Source organism: Lactuca serriola, chromosome 5, assembly GCF_051521515.1.
Source record: "Lactuca serriola cultivar US96UC23 chromosome 5, Lser_US96UC23_V15, whole genome shotgun sequence".
NCBI classification, from domain to species: Eukaryota; Viridiplantae; Streptophyta; class Magnoliopsida; order Asterales; family Asteraceae; genus Lactuca; species Lactuca serriola.
In genome coordinates, this window is record NC_136412.1 from 346,144,825 (window position 1) to 346,164,801 (window position 19,977).

General features: G+C 35.3%; 2 protein-coding genes across 2 annotated transcripts; one reads left to right on the forward strand and one right to left on the reverse strand.

Moving 5' to 3' along the window:
- Positions 1–540: 540 nt before the first annotated feature.
- Positions 541–2,712, forward strand: FATA (fatA acyl-ACP thioesterase). Its single transcript, XM_079003810.1, has 7 exons — positions 541–1,006; positions 1,396–1,529; positions 1,615–1,728; positions 1,838–1,933; positions 2,024–2,111; positions 2,206–2,274; positions 2,348–2,712. The coding sequence occupies exons 1-7, from the start codon at positions 632–634 to the stop codon at positions 2,588–2,590; spliced, it is 1,119 nt and encodes a 372-aa protein (XP_078859936.1). The 5' UTR covers positions 541–631; the 3' UTR covers positions 2,591–2,712.
- A 7,374-nt stretch (positions 2,713–10,086) lies between these two features.
- Positions 10,087–12,125, reverse strand: LOC145055473 (uncharacterized). The gene is made up of 6 exons (XM_079003811.1): positions 11,878–12,125; positions 11,205–11,269; positions 10,848–11,110; positions 10,580–10,651; positions 10,418–10,480; positions 10,087–10,304 (listed from the first exon to the last, which is right to left on the reverse strand). The coding sequence occupies exons 1-6, from the start codon at positions 11,982–11,984 to the stop codon at positions 10,260–10,262; spliced, it is 615 nt and encodes a 204-aa protein (XP_078859937.1). The 5' UTR covers positions 11,985–12,125; the 3' UTR covers positions 10,087–10,259.
- Between the last annotated feature and the right edge of the window lie 7,852 nt (positions 12,126–19,977).

A 19,977-nucleotide genomic window follows, 5' to 3' on the forward strand; every position in this document is an offset into this window, starting at 1 on the left:
CCCAAACCTGACACAACTGTCACCCCTACTTATGACATGAAATGTGTAGGTCCTATTATTAATCCCAAAGATGTGGTATTGTTACTAGAGGTATAGGTAAATAATCCACTTGTATGTGTTTACCAAAAATAAATATCAAATCTCAAAAGTACATTTCGATTTAAACTGATATATAACTTTTTTTTCTCATTTACAAAAACACTTTTCAAAAATTATTTCAATCTTTTAAATCTGAAATATTAAATTTAATAATTTTCAACTAAATGGCATCGTTTGTCTTTATCTTCGCATCCTAATCTACTTTGTTTTTATGATGTTTGAATACTATTCTTTTTCTTGTCCGAAATGTTTACCACAAATTCGAAAGTACTTTTATTATTATTAAAAAAAATAATAATAACTTTAAACATTAAGTATACCGAAAACCCTTTGGCAAGATTATGTAAACAAAGATACGCGGTGCACACCAAGCAGTTCATGGCATAAACGTGAATAACTGCAACTCCAGTGTCACTGTCGTCTAAGCAACATCTGCCTCGGTCCCATCGAAGCCGCACTACATAAATCATACCGACCGCAGAACATATCTAGCCAACCAACAGGTGTTCCGGCGACCGCGGCGGCGACAAGTATGTTGCTGAAAGCTGTTCAGACTGCCGCAGCGGCGACGGCGACTAACAATGGCGTCTTTAAAGACAACACCCGTGTCGTAACTCATCCCCGATCCATCGATTTCTTTTCAATTCGAAGAAGAAACACCGGTTTCTTATGCAATTCATCGTCGCGGAGGGTTGCGCCGGTGATGGTTGTGAAGACCGAAGAACAACCGACCACCGTTGCTATCGGTTTGAACGAAGCAGAGGAGGAAAAGAGCCTGGCGGACCAGCTCCGGATGGGAAGCTTGACGGAAGATGGATTATCGTATAAGGAGAGGTTCATCATTAGGTGTTATGAAGTCGGGATTAACAAAACTGCTACTGTTGAAACAATTGCCAATCTCTTGCAGGTTAAAATTTCATTCTTTTACCTCTGTTTTTGGTGTTCAAAGTTCAAACTGTTGGATTTTGGGCAGAATTTGGTGAATTGGTCAATGCATGTGTCTCTTTAAAGGAATTTACGAAGATCGGTATCTTTTTTTAGACTGTGACGATGATGTAGATGTCGAATTTGGATCATATGTTTGATTGATTTATCAATGCATGCTACAGTATTTCATAAAACAGATTATCAATTTGAAATCTTGCATATCTTGCACTCTATACATGTAATGTTCAAGGAGACTCTCGTTTCCTCTGTTCTTGGTGGATATAGTATTTACTACACTTGAAGCTTTGAAGGTGTGTGTCTATGGTGTTTTAACAGCCTTGTAAAGTTTGAAGTTTGAACATATTGTAGGAGGTTGGAGGTAATCATGCTCAGAGTGTGGGGTTTTCAACAGATGGATTTGCCACTACAACCACTATGAGAAAGTTGCATCTCATTTGGGTGACTTCACGAATGCACATTGAAATCTACAGATACCCTGCATGGTAACTTGTCTTGATTGTTTCATATCTTTCACAATTGATATAGCTTCTTGATTTTCTTTAAAAAAAACCATGTTTTATATGATAGGAGTGATGTGGTTGAAATTGAGACTTGGTGTCAAAGTGAAGGAAGAATTGGTACTAGACGTGATTGGATTATAAAAGACCATTCCAATGGTGAGGTCATTGGAAGGGCAACAAGGTGTGTTTTTAGTTTCTTTTTTCTCTCCTTTAAAGGTCCAAGATTGTCTCTGTTTAATGTGGATTTTACAAAATGGTGTAACAATTGATCATTTCCATATAAAATGCAGCAAGTGGGTGATGATGAATGAGGATACTAGAAGACTCCAGAAAGTAAATGATGATGTTAGAGATGAGTATTTAATATTTTGTCCCAAGACACCTAGGTATGAAGTGTTGATGTTTATAATCATAATTCAGTTATCCAATTGTTATTCTACCTTGTTTCATTGATTTGATTGTGTTATGGCTTCCAGATTAGCATTTCCAGAAGAGAACAATAGCAGCCTGAAGAAGATAGCAAAACTAGAAGACCCTGCTGAATATTCAACGCTAGGACTTGTGGTAAAACCATAGTTTATTCCAAATATAAGTATTTTTCTTCTTACAAACTACTATTAAGCATTGAACAATCCTTATGATGTATACATATATAAAGCCAAGAAGAGCCGATCTGGATATGAACAAGCACGTTAACAATGTTACCTACATTGGGTGGGTTTTGGAGGTCAGTATGTAGCTATTAAGTCAAAAAGATATGGCTGTATAGAATAAGTGCTTAATTTTGGTCTTTTTGACAGAGTATCCCACAAGAAGTGATTGACACTCATGAACTACAAACTATAACCTTAGACTATAGGCGTGAATGCCAACATGATGATATTGTTGATTCCCTTACAAGTTCAGAGCTTGAAGGAACCAATGGATCCGCATCTTCTGGACAACATTTGACCCAATTTTTGCATTTTTTAAGATCATCGGGTGATGGTCTTGAGCTTAACCGGGGTCGCACCGAATGGAGAAAAAAACCAGTCAAAAGATAAAAACTCGGTTCGTTTGTAATTGCATTTTAGTGTCTTTCCACTTTGTCATGTTGTTGTCTTTTGGTTTTCTATCTGTGTAACGTGATTAGATTTTAATAAAGCTTAAAAATGTTTTTTTTTCATTTTCCTATGTCAATAGTTTACCTAAAGTAACTTTTATTACTATAAAAAGGTTCACCAACTCACCAAATAGATTCATTGGCCAACATAAAGTAAATCAGATTGTCCTAGAGTTATGGATTTTTGTTGTTATGACAATTGACAAACATAAAGTGGTGGAGCTTCTAGAGGAGGACAATGTGTGTTGAGCCCAATTCATATTTTTTAATTGGGCTATAAGTTCATAACCAGCTAAAATTCATTATACCTAAAACCCACGGCCCATTTTAAGTATTCATTTTTCAAAAAGGAATCACTTTCTAGCACCTTTATTTCAAAAGTCTTGGCTCCACTCCGGGGACAAATACTTTTGTTAATGTGATGTATCGAAAATCTTAGAATATGTTTGGTTGGATGAAAGAATGTAATGGTCATGTTAATGGAATATTTAAGGTAATTGAATGAGTGATTGCATTGCATCATGTGATTATATTTTGGTGGCATGTAGGAATTTAATGAAATTCTATATGAATTTTTTTATATTATATGTAAATATGTTGTATATTTATAACTTCAGTGTAGAGTTATAGAATGTAATATTTACAAAACTACGGAAGTTAGTTGCATTAGAAAAGCTTACTAAAACTTACCCTAATAGATTATCATAATAATAAGGTATTTGTGGTTATTCGTAGAAAATTTAGTTCTAAATTTAAATAATCAATATGTTAAATAAAGATAGTTATATTACGATTTTTCTTCTAAGGATTGGGAAAAAATGACCATGTTGAAAAGAATGCAACAAAATGGAGATAATCAAATTTCTTCAATTCATAACATTTCTTGTATTTCATTTCCAACTGAATGATTAGAATGATGGAAGACAAATAACGGAGTGACAACGAGTGACAAGACACAAATAACAATAAGAACAATCTTTGTTTTCAAGAATTTTTCTCAAATTATTTATGAAACTTTAACAAAACCTAAAAACTTCATATTATAACTCTAAATCCTACGAATTCTAAATGCAAAAAGAAACCACTAAAATAACTTTCGTATTCACAACTCAAAAAATACATACGATTATCTAAGGTTTTTTTCGGTGAACCAACGATAGGGGCACCACATTGCTCCGTCGGTCTGCCAATAAGTGGGACAAGGAGGTGTTGTTTTTCGTTGTCATCAAGATATACTGCAATCGGATTCTTTTCTTGATTTCGTCATATCATATGCTATTTTAGATCATTATGTATGAGTAGCGAAGGATCCACATTACCCCAAAGAGGAGTGTGGACCCCACTTTGTTGTTACTTTTATCTCATACTTTATATTAAAAAACTATGAACTGTAGTAAAAAAAATGAGAATTTCTAGTTCTATTATGTATTAAAAAAGTCTTCACATCTCCGGATTAGTACATTTTCAATGAACATGTACTCTAATTATAACTTTTTATGGATCTACCACTTTGTTTGAATCCTTGATACATCAAAAGACAATGATATAGAAAATGTAGTATTTGAAAGCATAACATCAACAAATAAAATTCAAGTAGAAAACTTTGTGTACATTATCAGAAGAAGCCTAATACCTCTGTTTATTAATGTCATTATATCAATACACAACAATCAAACCTGATTCAATGCAAATCTTAATAGAGACTAAATTAAACCAAACAAACTCTTATGGAACACGATAAATACATAAATATTTTATAGTAGATGACATTATTTCATACGACTTTATAACTTCGAGAAAAAATAGTAAATCATGGAGACGGATTTCTTCTGAACTCATCTTTGCCCTCCGCCTCCTGTTTACCCTGAAAACCACCAGGCCCAAACCCCCCACGACCGCCCAAACCTTTACCAGGACCGCCGCCCGGAAACCCAAACCCCCCACCACCGCCGAAACCTTTACCAGGGCCACCTGCAAACCCAGTCCCCGGCGGATAACCTCCCAACGGGAACGGAAACGGAAACGGAAACGGGGCTCCCAAGCCTGGCAATGGGGCTCCCAAGCCTGGCAATGGGAATCCCAACCCTGGCAATGGGAATCCCAAACCTGGGAATGGGAATGGAAACGGGAATCCTAAGCCTGGTAAGAAGTGCAGCAGAAAAAGAGCGGGTTCCTCGCCAATTACCCTCGTCGACCCATCTTTAGAACTACCCTCGTCCTGGAATCCAACTCCGGAATCAGGATAGTAAACGGAATTGAAAGGATTATTGACATATCGACCTTTGATACCCTCGGATTCCGATTGACCTTTTTGTAAATCAAACTTCCCTAATGATGTTTTTTGACCCTTGATTAAGGTCGAGAAAGCTATGAGAAAGGTAACAAGCAATAGCAACGATTGATGAACTCTCCCCATTACTTTGCATGGAAATTTAGGGTGTGAAGCTTTCTTGATTTATACTGCAAATTGTGAGAGTATGTGGTTGAAGTAATCTTCCAGTTTGCCAATTATAGACACTAATTAAGAAGCAAATGGATATCTGAATCAAAATTTTACTTTGATTAGAACAACTCATAAAGGATAATTAAACCAAGTCTCTACGCCATGAAAACATGCAAATTACTGGAACCCATGCAGTGAAATGTCACCATTTTTGTATCTTGTAGATAGATGATCGCACTTGATAAAGATTGTCTAAAAGTACAATTTGTATAGTTGTAGAAGAAACAAAATTTGTATGGCTTATGTGGAGAGAACTCAGAGGACACTTAAATACTTAATTATCAAGCTGTAATTAACTAATTATGATCCTTTTTAATGTAAATTTCTGGTAATGTAATGAATTAATAGATTAAAATAAGATGAAAATGAATAATTTTGTTATAGTTGTTTGAATTCTAAACAACTAGATAATCATACAACTTGCAGTCATAATAATCAAGTAATAATATTAATTTCCAACACGTACGTACATCCAAATTAACAAACCTTTAATATGTACGTATTTGAGGTTCTTGATATATTGATTTGGACATGCGTTTGAATTAGACATATATAGGAAACTTTGTAAAAAAAATCAAATATTTAGGGTGCGTTTAGTTGCGGAAAAATGAGTTGTTTTCCGGAAAAATTTTCCAAGAAAAATGAGAATTTTGAAAACGCGTTTAGTTGGTCTATTTTTCTAAATTTTTCACGGAAAATGAAAATTTTCCGTTTTCTAAAATTACAAAGAAGTTGGAAATTTTTGGAAAATTGATAATTATTGTTTTCCATATTTTTCTAACTCCAAAAATTTTCTACAATATAAACACACACCCACTCCACCCTATCCACCTCTACCTACCCCCACCTTAACACCCCCCCCCCCACACACACACGTACATACCCACCACCACACACACTCACTCGCACATACACACACCAACACACAAACACACACACATGCACACACATACACATACATACCCACCCACACACATCCACCCACAAACACACACACACACATACACATACATACCCACCCATACATACACCCACCCACAAACACACACATACACATACACACCCACCCACAAACACACACACACATACATACCAACCAACGCACCCACACACACAAACACACTCACACACATAACCACACACACCCACACCTACCCCCACCCTCACAAACACATACACCCACACACACACACACAAACCTACACCTACCCCCACAAACACACACATACACACACAAACACACAGTCGCACCCCCACCAACCCAACACCATCATGACAATCACTGACCTACTATCACCATCACCACCACCACTAACCTGTCACTAGTACCACCACCACCGTTGCCGCCGCCACCACCATTGCCTGTCGTCATCACCACCGCTGCCAACCTGCTACCGTCACCGCCCCCACCCACATCCTACCACTGCTACTGTTTTCTAAAAATGAAAACCGATAGAAAAATACACATCTAAACACGTTTTCTAATTTTCTAAAACTGAAAATGAAAAATGAATAAGTTTAACTAAACGCGTTTTCAAAATTTTTGAATGAAAAATGAAAACGGAAAATGAAAATCGAAAAGGGAAAACAAAAAACGGAAAATGAAAATTGTTTTTCCGTAACTAAACGCAACCTTAGTTTTTTATTAAAAGTTAAAAGATCTCAAAACTTGCCGAAACATACCATAGCATCGCATCTCCACTGGAAGGGTTTTTGTGAGATCAATTATTTGAAATCAAACTCATAAAGTGTTTTTAATTATTAGGTTAAAGGGTGTGGTGTATTTTTTTGTCTAATAGAAAAGTGTCACTTAGAAGCCACATCATCTTTTACATTTTTTATAATTTTTACCTACGAACTAAGGTGTGGTAACATTTTTTTTGCTTGAAAAAATTTAGATTGTTGGAAGACGTTTAAATGAAAATTTTGTGTAATGAGTGTGTACTTTGGTAATATTTTGGAAGAAGGAAAGGTGTATATAATAGTAAATTTGTAAAAAAAAAAAAAATGGTGAAATAGCCATTGCCAACCGTTGGCAACGTTCGAAAATTCAAACTTTTGCAGCCGGTAGAAACCCACCGGCAGTGAATTCATTGGTGAGGCCCGGTTAGACCTGTCAATGAGGCGGGTTAGGAGCGAATCGGTCTTAATCCAAACTCTTTTAACATATTCCAAAACCCGATTTAAACCTGTTCCGTAACCCGCAGGGTTTTGAATAATCAAACTCATACCCTTATTCACCGAATCAGTAGATAGCCGAACCCGCGTCTTAACTCATAGGTTTTTTGAATAATCAAACCAATTTTACTTAAATCATAAAATCACATTTGTTAAATAAAACAAATGTTGATTTAGAAAACACATTATGTACTCGAAGAGTTTCGATTGGAATTAAAATCATTATTGTAGTTACTTCCGATTGGTTTTTGACCCTCGATTGCATTGATAGAGAATAACAATTACAAACTTTCTTCCGATTGATAAATGAATTTATTGATTTATAAATGAAATTGGTGATTATATGATGAAATATAAATGAAATGACATCGTGATTCTTGGGAGAAGACTAGAAGTTGAGTCCTCGAGTCCTATGTAAAAACAGTTAGTCTTTGGTATTTTCTCTTTGAACTTTCGATTGGAATTTAAAGTAAAACTTAATCAGTATAAAATATAAATATATAATTCTAAAATTTATATGGGGTGAGTTATAAATGGAGCGGATCGATGATGATCCACACCCGACCCTTTTAATAAAAGGGTTAGCGGGTACGGGTCATTAACAGGTAAATAGATCAAAAATTATGCTCCAAACACATATAATTGTTAAGGGTTTGGATCAGATCAGGGTCAAAAGTCTCTCCATTACCAGTCCTAAGCCCAGTGTATACCGGCGGTAAATGTGTTCAAGTCAGCTTACCAGCAGTGAAAAATTTGTGACACCTTTTAGCCTAAGAGAAGTGAAGTTCTTTGAGTTTTATATTTTTATAGTTAACTGTTTTCTGTTTTTATTCAATAATGTTTCATTTTACTCCTCTAATTATATTCAACCAACAAAGCTTTATTATTATTTTATCGAATTTCTTTCCTTTTACTGCTTTCTATTTTAATTTCGTGAATTGCAATATATTAATTTTATCTAATGTTATTGCTAAATATATTTTTTTTCTGAATATTACATCTGTTTAAAATAGTATAGCAAACTAGACAGGGAGTTTTATAAAACAATTCATTAAGATGATGGTAAAAATAACATACAAAACTTCTAAAAGTGGTCAAGGAAAAGCTTTAAGTTAGGTTTTTATTAATAAAGTTAATGAAAATACGAACGCCCAAAAAAAACTAAAATTGATGTAGATTAATCAATTCGCTCTTGCCATGATTATTCTGATCGACGATATTTTTAATAGGTCTGTCTATCTCGATCAAAATTTACGATTACTTTGTATATAAAGCGGCTTTGTTATATTGTTAACAAACGTTCAACAATGAAAAATAAATAAATAAATAAATAACTTTTGATATCTTAAAAAAAAGGTCGGAGAGAATTAAGGAAAGAGTAACTTACGTTGTGGTTTAGAGTAATTTGTATGTTTTGTTCTTAACTATTTTTTTTTTAACTCGGACAATCTTTATAGTATGGTTTTGTTGTGTCTTTAGTCTCGTCAAACATAAAAAGACTACTTTAACCCTAATGATTTCTTTAAAAAAAAGTTAATTGTTTGTTTATTATTTATAATTTATTAAAATTATTATAAGCCCATATTATTTTTCATTTGCAAATATCTCCTGCCACAAAAAAAACAATACCCCACCCCACTAGGGAAAAAAAAAAAAAGATTTAGATAATAACATTGCCACCGGTTCAACTAACCATGGGTTGACTTGCATCAAGTGTTGTAATAATTCGACCATACTAACAAAAAGTGACCTTCATCCGACCATACTAACAAAAATAATGTTAAGAACTCGAGAATAATGAATGGGGAATAACAAAATCAAGAAACTCATAGCAAATTTATGTATGGAGGATCGAGCCAACCCGCCACATTATAGAGACGAAGTAGTGGAATTCTTGAGAAATGGTCTGCCTATTCTCATCATTGATCTTCTGATTCCAACACAGACTTCATTGTTATCGATTGGTTGTGGTCATAGCTATTGTCTATGCCGCATAATCCAACCTAGGGAAAATAATCCTAGCATCATCTTCATATTCACAATTGCTCTAATTTCTCAAACATAAAAGCCCAATCTTAGCTTAAACTTCATCAGTGTCAAGATCCGCCATGAACTTGATAGTTAATGGTGGAGAAATGGAATGGTGGTGGATGACGCAGAAATTGAACGGTGGTGGATGGGACGTGTGGACCGGCGTCGACAACGATCCAGTTACAACAATGGTGGTCAGGTAAAGGAGGGTGTTGGACTTGGTGTTAAGTAACTTAGGGTTTGTATTAGAAAAGATTGATGGAGAGATAGTACGTATATTGTTTAGTTTAGGTGGAGATGAATTGAATGTTGGCTTACTTTCTATTTTCTATTTAAAAAATAATAAATAAATAATAAAATTTTAAATAAGAAATCATTAAGTGCAAAATAATTTTTTTATGCTTGAAAGGGACCAAAGACACAACAAAACTATTATATCGGGATTGTCCGAGTTATTAAAAAAAAAAAAAAAAAAAAGAGTTAAGAACCAAACACAAATTACTCCAAACCATAGGATCATTCATGTAATTTATTTAATTTTCAAGGCATTTAATTTGATTTGTGATAATATGTTACAAGGTAAGTGCATAGATAGGAAACATAACATTGACGTTGTTTTGTGTTAAGAAATGGCAACATACTTTTTCTTTTTAGTTTTTATTTTTTTACTTTAGAAAGTCTTACCCTTACTTAATTTGTTGAAATTTAACTATATGGTTTACTAATTGGAGATATAATAGAACTTTATATGGTAAAGCATCAAAGTCATTACACAATCTAATCCTATCAAATCCTCTCTTGCGTCTACTTCATTAATACAATCAATAACAAAAAAAAATTAACCCATGAAAAAGTTACAAATAGACTCCTTGATTTTGTTGGATGTCACAAACATAGCTCATCCTTTAGATTCCAATGCCAAGAGGATCTTCTTTCTTGGACCCTACATAAATTCAACCATTTGTTACACAAACATTATATGACAAAACAAATTGTACTATGTTTGACATAAACATGACTTATGTCCATGAAATAGTTATTAGAATATGAACATACCATTGGTATTCCCATAGCCTTTAGATCTTCATCAGTCATGTGTAGAAGAGCTGTCATATCAACCTGAAATACACAACACATGTCACCTCCTTACAAGTTCTAAAAAGTGAAAACCACAATATACAAAAAAAAGATTTATTATTTAATATAATAATTCCATACTTCCTCTGCTTGAAATGTAATAGAATACTTTTCAAGACCCAATGCCTGCAAGAAGCTATCCACTGTTTCAGTCTGCACAAGACACATAACACTAAGAAGTAAAAATCAAAAATACAAGTTAAGATAAAAACCAGCATTACTATATTAAAAACAATCAAAGAACACGTAGATTTATCAAATAGGTGAAACCTTTAAGAGAACTAAAAAACTTTCTTAATACAAACATAAGAAGTTTAGTAGTCAACAATAATAATAATAATATATATACCTTTTTTCTCTTAGATGCATTAGTAGAAACTTTTTTAGTCTCTGTTACATTAGCATCAGCTACAACACTTCTCCTAGCAGGTTTACTGGTGGTCTCTGGTACTGGTTTTGGCTTTGCTGCAGGCTGTGAATAACTTACACCAGATAACTTTTCACGCAGATCTCTTACACCACCTGACAAAGAACCCTTTGCACCAAGAGTTGCTCTTTGATTACTCTTTTTCTGGAGCTTCAAACGAAGGTCAAGAGCACCAACACTACGATCTATGAATGCCATAAAACATATATGAGTAAATCTGTAAATCTGTAAAAGTTAGCATATCATTATGGAACAAAGAAAGAGTAATCAGATTCATACTTGATACTTGTGGATCAGGTTGTTCGTAAAGATCATGCTGCCATTTGTCATCATCTTGCCTCTGCCTGCAGCAAGAAAGTCACTGCTTCAGGTAAAATAAACTTTTTTCTCATAATCTCCCTATAAGATACCAAAACTCTATACAAACATGACAAGTGAATAGTGATGAAATAAAATATTGGAGTTGGCTCTGTCTTGTGAGGCTAAAGGGTTACATTCTTCTGCTTCTTTCAATCTATGTCCAAAATTGCTACATGCCCCCTACAGTATACATTCCAACCATGACCCTAGTAAGTAGTAACACAGATTATCAGACAGGTGAATATCAAATCTTGGTCTTTTCAGGCAGCTGATAGGGATCTTTCAGAAGTTTATTTCTCTGATACTTTACTTTGAAATCTATGTAATTCCTTTTTGATGGTATTACAGCAAATCTAGCCACTAGCCAGGTCCTTCAACTTACTACAACTAACCTATGCTCAACTGTGATCTTAAACGATAATAAAACCAAAGTATCTTCAATTAAGCAGTACCGCTATACCAATTTTTCAAATTAACAATCAACCAAAAGAAAAAATCAAGTAAAAACACATGACCTGTATCCAGTATATCAACGAAAACGCGTATGTCTTTACATGAGGAGCGAGAATTAGAGATAGTGAAAAAAACGAACCTCTTGCCAGTGACTTGGCTACGGCGCCCGGGATTTTCTAGGGCTCCGCCATTAAGACGGTCTTTAATAGAACTCCTTGACGCAGTCTCTACCCGATCAGCATACATTCTCAATACAATTACAGGGAATCGTATCTAGGAGAACAATTTATGATAAAACCCTAACCCTAAAGCCCCCTTGCGAATGTGTTGCTTTCAGTAAATTGGAAAGAAACCCGAACACAGGTCGAAAATTGGGGGTAGGGAGATGGAGAGGTGAATCGGGGAGAAAATCGAATAGAAAAGAAACCACAATCGGGTAGGCATTTATTATATTCGGACTTCGTAGCTAATCGGGTCGCCCCTTTTCTTTTCTTTTCCTTTGATAGGCCGAGGGGTAGCAAGTTTAACACGCTGGGCACATAACAATTTTTTAACCGGGTGTTTGGCTTAGCTTTTAACATCCTAATATTCTTTTTTGGAAAAGAAAATAAATAAAAGATATTTGTCAAAACTAGTTTTAAAAGTTATTTTTGAAGATTTTATACAATGAAAATGAACTTTTGGAAAAATCAGAAAATCCTGACTTTTTGTAACTTTTCCAAAAATGACTTTTTGGCTGTGAAAAGCTAAGCCAAACACCCCCTTAGCATATCAAAAATTAGGGAATGATAGCATCCAAAAGGCGTATTATTTTGAATGGGTTTTATTTTGAAAATAAAAAAATCCACCGATCAAAGCCTTTGAAGACCCACCTTCTTTCTCTCTCTCGTTATACCCATAGCGAGCTCCTCCTAATGAGCTGCATAGCAAACATTGACGGATGGTGTAGCATTTCATAGCGAGGTTGTGGACGAGAGGGGTGGCTAGGTCATTCTCTCAAGCCTTCTGGGTTTCATAATTTAGTCGAATAATAATCCACTTTATATATTATTTGGAATCGGTTACGTTGTTTTTTAGGTAAAACCGAATAAAAAACCAATTCAATGGTTTGATTTTGATTTGTATATATCAAATAGTGAATGTGATTTGAAACGGTTTTCAAGATATTAACTAAGATTCTTTTACATCAAGGTGACACGTAAATGGATAAGTTATCTCATTATATTTATGAATTTTAGAATCATAACATTACAATTCATTAACCGTTAGACTCTATTGAAGAGTTTCTCAGTATCTACACATGTGTTGCTTTTCCATATAGCATTTTCATTATTTTTTATTATTTTGTTTTTTGGGAAAAAAGATGAACCTATTCGCAGGATTTAAAAAAAATAAAATAAAAATGACAAGTATCAAAAGGTACTTGAGATACTAGCTAATGTTAAAGGACAACCCAAAACATAATAGCATAAACAAATGTAAAACTAACGTAAAAACTAGAGTAACTACCTAATATAATCATCCCCACTCAACAGGAGTCGAGATACGAACATCGTAAGAAGAGGTCGATTGTGTGTCAGAAGTTGGGTGAGGATCTCTAAAATGGATATCAATATGGATTATAATATCTTCTTCGGTGTTGACCACTTATTGATGTGAAAGAAAGCCAAACGTGTTGGTCGACACTTTCTTTCTCATTATTTGTCACTTTGCGTGAAATACTTTTCAATGTAGTTTGTCCTATAGTAAAACACTCACTCCTTAAGCCCACGAAACGGGAAACATATGTTAGATCCACACATTTGTGTTTTTGTTTTATCTGTCAAAAAATAAACCGTCGATTGGGCTAATTTTTCGTTGATAAAACATGAATAATCACAAAATGCAATTTAAATGGTTGGGCAAAGGGAAACAGATGAAAGGGCCAAGAATGTGTATAAACACTAAATCATATGAAGGGTAAGGTTGAGGGGACGGTGAGAGGCTACTGATATAACATGATCACTTTTTTAATGAAACATAAATTAGATAAAACATAAAAAAGGGCATTTTAGTAATTTTACATGTGGCTAGTCAACCGCATGGACTATTATACGTAACAAATCTTATACATATGGGCTCAATCATTAAAAACAATTCATGGATTAAGAGTGCAACCTTTTCATGACCACATGGATCATTTATGTAATTTAGTCTAATTTTAATGTCCATAAACTACAAGTTACCAAACAGTTAGTTAAACCCAAGAAGACGATGTCTAAAATGAAAACCATAGTTCGAAACTCGAATATCTTGTCTAAAATGGATTCTTTTTTACATTAAAATGAGCATTTTTTATGTGCTTGTAGTAGTTAGGATATATTGGTCACGGTCATCATAGAAGTTGTGCATTATTTACTTAAAATACAATGTTCAAAGTGATAAACCCAATCTGAAAACTTATCCAAATTGGTTTAACGGTTGCGTTAGAATAAGATTTTCTCCATATAGTTGCTAAACTCTATGCATAGTAACAATATGGTTGATAACACTATGTTGGACTCCATTCACAATTTAAACAATTGCAATATAGCTTTCATATTATTTAGATCCTATTGTCGAACTCGGATGTCAATAACCTTCAATGGGAAATTATTAGGCATATGTTATAGGTCTTGATTGCCATGTCTATCAATATTAGAGAGTTTATGAATTCAATAGAAAAAAATGAAGTTGTTTGCGTGTTGTATCTACCACTATAGGTGTGAACTATGTCAAATGTGTTGTATCTATATGCCCAAGAAGCATTTTAGAATGATATTTGTCAATAACATGAGGTCACATCATTAGTGAGTAGTCACTTATTAAATATTTATTAGTAATTTGATTATTAACAAATAAACTCACTATTGTAATTAATTAGGCAATTATTATTATTTATGAAAATAATATTTCAAGATAGTAGATATTGGTTATTAAATCATATGATATAATTTAATACGTCATGTACAAGTATTTGGACTCATTGGATTTTACTATATAAACTCCACATATGCAGTGCCACATCAGCCATCTAGCCCTGACTCACATAACGAGCCATGCCAACATGCATATCGGGCCCATCCCACCCATTCATAACGAGCCCAACCCAACATACACAACATGCCCAACCCAATCTATATAACGGGCCCAACCCAATGAGTGTAACAGGACCGACCCTAAATCCATTTGCCATGTGCTAAATCCTGGTCTTCCATACAATACATAATTTATATATAGTCATGGGTCAAATAGATAGTTGAATAGGTGATCTATCGAAAAGAATTAAATCAGACAAGAACCATGCAGTTAGACATTAGACCAACAGTTCTCAGGCTATCCAACGTAACTACATACAACCCCTAGGGTAATCATTCAACAAGCAGACAATAATAACATTACCCTAACCAATCATGAACCCTAATTGTATCATATAAACCACAGGAAAAACTCTGCCAGTCTAACATACCATGACACCAAGTGTCCTACATTACACATACATAACAAGGAATCGTCCTAGTTAACTAGCATACTCGTACTCTAACAACACCACTACCCTATCATGCAAATGATATACGATGTAATATGTGACATAGCGAGAAGACTCACCTGAATCGTAGAAACAAAAAAGCACATCAACATCCTCACTCCTTGCACCGATCAATACCATGAACCGTTTAACACCAATAGATAAATCATCAATCAACAACCTATATCCTTCAAGTTTGACCCAAGGTCAAACAGGTCAAAAGTCAACGGTCAACCAGGTCAATAGCCACGACGACGTGGTTTCTAAAACCCTTGCAAATTTCAAAAATTTAGGGTTGGAGTTTAGGGTTTCAAGAACCCTATGAATTTTCGAAAATCACCTACTTAGGGTTTAGTTTCTATAAACCCTAATTTTGATCTATTCAACTTTGTGCAAGATCAACGAAAAACAATGGCTCTGATACCACTGATGGGTTTTATATGTAACAAAAAATTTATTTTTGCGAAAAAACATAAACCCGAAGTTCACATGCACCCTAAAGGATCTATGTTCTCACTATAATTTGCAAAGAACTATTGAATATCAAGACCCCTAAAGTACATTGCTATTTTCAAAAATAAGAAAGGGTTATTAGAAAATTCATACCTTAGTTTATTATAGCAAATAAACTAGTAATCCTTCCTTGTTGGTCTTCGGAAAGCAAGCACCAGAAGTCTCGTGCCTCTAATGGCTCACACCCAAATCCTAGTAAGTTGGAGGCTAAAGAGGAGAGAGGAGGAGGAAGGGAATTTTCAAGATTCTCTTGGGAACATGTCACAACTAGCATTTTAGGGCTAGAATTTTCTATTCATGTACAAGATGGTTCCTTGTGTAATCCTATGACACTATGTTAAACGTGAACCAAACTTCAATACTAGATCAGTTATATATCCAGAAATTTGTTTCAAGTCGAAACTTCCTCGTGAAAGCTCTAAACCTAATTCAATACGCTTCACTCACTCAACTTTGGGTTTTAACCCTAACTTCCCGGTTCAAACCTCCCAATGGACTAGGAATCTCTTATTGGGCCTAATGGGCCGGTAACCCCTCAATTTGATTCTTTTGGGCCAAGAATCCACATTTAGGACCTAAATTCATTAAGCAATAGTATTTTGGGCCATAAGACCCTTCATGGGCCTTATTGGGCTGATAACCTCTCGATTTTGTAACATCCCGAGATCAGATATACCCCGTGACCCTTGGTCTTTTGAGTATTTGGCCATTTTAGTCTCTTTATGAGAAAAGGTGGTGAATGAGTACGCGGTGCATACTCGAGTGTACGCTCAGCGTGTGACAACCTGAAATTTATCTTTTGTATAAGTCATTCAATTCAATCAAAGTCGGACTCGTTTCTGCTATCTTTTAGCATTGTTTAGGTCTGTTTGAGTGTTCTAAGCTTAGTACAATCAGGGTTTGGGTTTAGGGATGAGTTATTTAAAGTTATAAGGTTGCTTTCGAGCCAAACATTCCTTCAAGAGGAGTGTACGGCTGTACACATGGGTGTACGGCCGTACACCCATCTATGGTCGTGAACGCTCTCCTATATAAATGATACTTAGTCATTTCTTCAACACTTTTCACCCTTCCAAGCCAAGAATTCGGATTCTCTCTCAACTATCATCAAGTTTCCCCCATAGATCTTCAAAGATGTAAGTGTTTCCTACCTTGATTAGTTGCTACATTGCTTTAAATAGTGATGAATCCATGTTTTCATTCCATGAATTTCATCTTTGGTTAGATCTTCATCTTTCACCAAGAACACACACTAGTTCTTGGTGGTCGTGAACCCTCATAAAGCTTCCAAATCGTGAGTAACTACTTCCTATGCTTGTTATCTGCTAGAAACACTTGTTATTCATCTTAATATCGACCATCTTAGCAAGAACATGAAGGGTGTACGGCCGCAAACTCCTGTACGGCCATACACACCTTATAGGGACGTAAACCCTTGTCGATGTCCATAGCTGGCCTTAAACTTTCCTTAACGCTAAGCATGGGACCAAGAACACTTCCTTGATGCTAGAAAAGACCTTAAAACACCTCATTTGCATACTTCTTCATGAGTGTACGTTCGTACACTCATGGGCCATGAATCCTATGGTCGTATACACCTTAGTGTGGTCGTGAACCTCCCTTATTCAATCATATGTGATTTTAACACTTAGTTTCAAGTGTTTCCTAGTCCCTAGGGTGGTTCCCTATCATAACTAGTGGTGTTATACACTAATTTGATACATATATGTGTTGTTATATGCTAAATAGGATCCGTTTGTGTTTCAAGACTTCACTTGACACTTAGCATCCTACAACCGATCTTGCATTCTAATCACTCACTACATGTGAGTTCATACCCCTGCAATCAACCTTTAACTGTTTTAAATGCTTTTAGGAGGGATACAAGTTGAACACAATTAAATTGTGTTAGCATAAACATTTATATACTTGTCAAATATCTCATTTCAAACTTGTAACGCCTGTGTTTCCGGGCTTGCCATTTTTAGCAATGTAATAGTCTAGGTTAACCTTTGTAACCCGTTTTGAAATAATAAGATTGTATTATTTGAGTATTGTGTGTTTTGTGCTTAATTGCTTAATTATGTGGTTTGATTAATTAAGAATGAAAATAAGCGTCAAAATTTAAGTGTAAAATAAACTTAATAACTTTGATTTATGTTGTAGTAGTTGAAACGAGGTTTCCGAATATATATAGAACGCCCAAATCTGACTTCGTATGAGGATGTTATGATTTATCGAAGTTTCGGCTTAGCAGTATGCAGCCTGAAATACTCGATTTGAGATCGAGCGGTTTTTAGCCGAAGCAATCTAAACGAGGATCGAAGGTCTCGTTGTTGATATCGAAGCGATATAAAGTTAGGCGAGAACGGACGTCAAACGAAGAAGTTATGAATTTATAACGAAGTTTGTCTGTCGCGGCCTATTAAAAGTATATAATAAAAATAAAGTCAAAATTAGCCGACGGAGTCTAAACGAAAGTCGTAGAGCGTAGTCTCACCTTTCCGTAGATATAAAGAACGTCGAAAACGGAGTTCGTATGAAAAAGTTATGAATTTCCGAAGTTTATTAATCATTTTGTATTCAAATTTAAATCAAAATTCGGAAGCCTTATCCGAAAGCGAGTCATCGATCTGATCCGAGGTACGCGCCTGCGTACTCCGAAGGTGTCGACATCGCAGCAAGTGGCTTCGGATGACGCATGCGCTTACGAACTTGGAGCAGTACGCCCCGCGTAATTGAGGCTTCCAGCCTCCTATAAATAGGATGCGAGGGTTCCGGGTTCATTTGCTAATTTCCTCTCGTTTTTGTGCCGAAGCTCTGCGCGTAGACCCCCGAAGCCATCCCGAAGCCCCGGTAATATTCCCGAGCCCCGAGGCAAGTCCCGAGATCCCGAAGATCCCGAGAAGTGCGGTTCCCGAGTCGAAGCTCTGCCCGCGAGAAGTTCGATTTTCGAGGAGATCTTCCAGATCTGCTGAGGATTACTACTTCTGCAAGTCGTAGTGCTGTCCGATCATCTTTTGATCAAGTGAGTGTATACTAACTTTCATAAACACGATAATAATACAAGTTTGGTTCGAGTGTATTAAGTATATTGTTGTTTATAAGTGTGAATGTGTAGTTACCTTCTTCTAACACATAAATATTAAGTATTTTCTTTAAAATACGTGCTATGTGTATAGTATATTGTTGTTTATATGTGTGAATGTGTATTCACTCTCTTCTATCTCATAGATATGATTTATTCTCTATGAGATATGTGCTATGTGTGTGTGTGCCTCATCTCTTATGTGGATTATGTGTTGATTAAAGCATGCTATACAGGTTTTTAAACTATGTATAAAAATGTATATTTTTATCTACTAATATGTTGGGTAGAACATGGGTAGATAGTTGGTGTGTAATAAACAGATGAGAGGCCTCGTTGTTGTTTGATTGAGTCATCTAGCGGAGTTTAGATGACAACCACTGGCTATTCTAGACAGTCTTGTGGGAACATTAGCAGGTTCGCCACCTGTGGGTGTTAATGAACTCGGGTGTTCATTTGTTGTACTCCATCCCCCTCATGGTTGCCTTATTTGACTTATATTGCTGAGGTACCCCCGAAGCATGTGTTGTCGCCCCGATGAAATATTCTTAGACTAGGTCCCTTGTGTTAGTTGTTTTAGGGACATAAAGTGAGAATAACGGGAATGGGTAATTGGGTTATTGTTGGTTGGTGAAAATTAAATATGATTATTTATTGTGGGTTGAAAACCCTATATGCTCACCAGGCTCCCAAGCCTGACCCTCTCAGTTTTAAATTGTATTACAGGAAGTGGCGGAAGGGCATGAGATGGATGAACCATCAGTTGTTTTGTTTACAAGTCTGTATATGTATATATTTGTTGAATGACTTGTAATGTTATCGTTTATGCTTATTGGTCTATATCGAAACATGACACCCCGAGTTTTGATTATATAATGAAAAAATACATTTCTTTTATGAAATGCTTTGGTAAACATTGTTTTATCATGTTTTGTTTTTGGGAACAAATTCCGCAATTCTTTCAAATCAAAAGGATTTACTATGAAAATATTTAAAAGCATAAATGAAAATCGGTCTTTTCTGGCCGAGATTTTGGGGATGTCACAGTTGGTATCAGAGCATTAGTTTAAGCGAACTAGGAATTTGTAGGA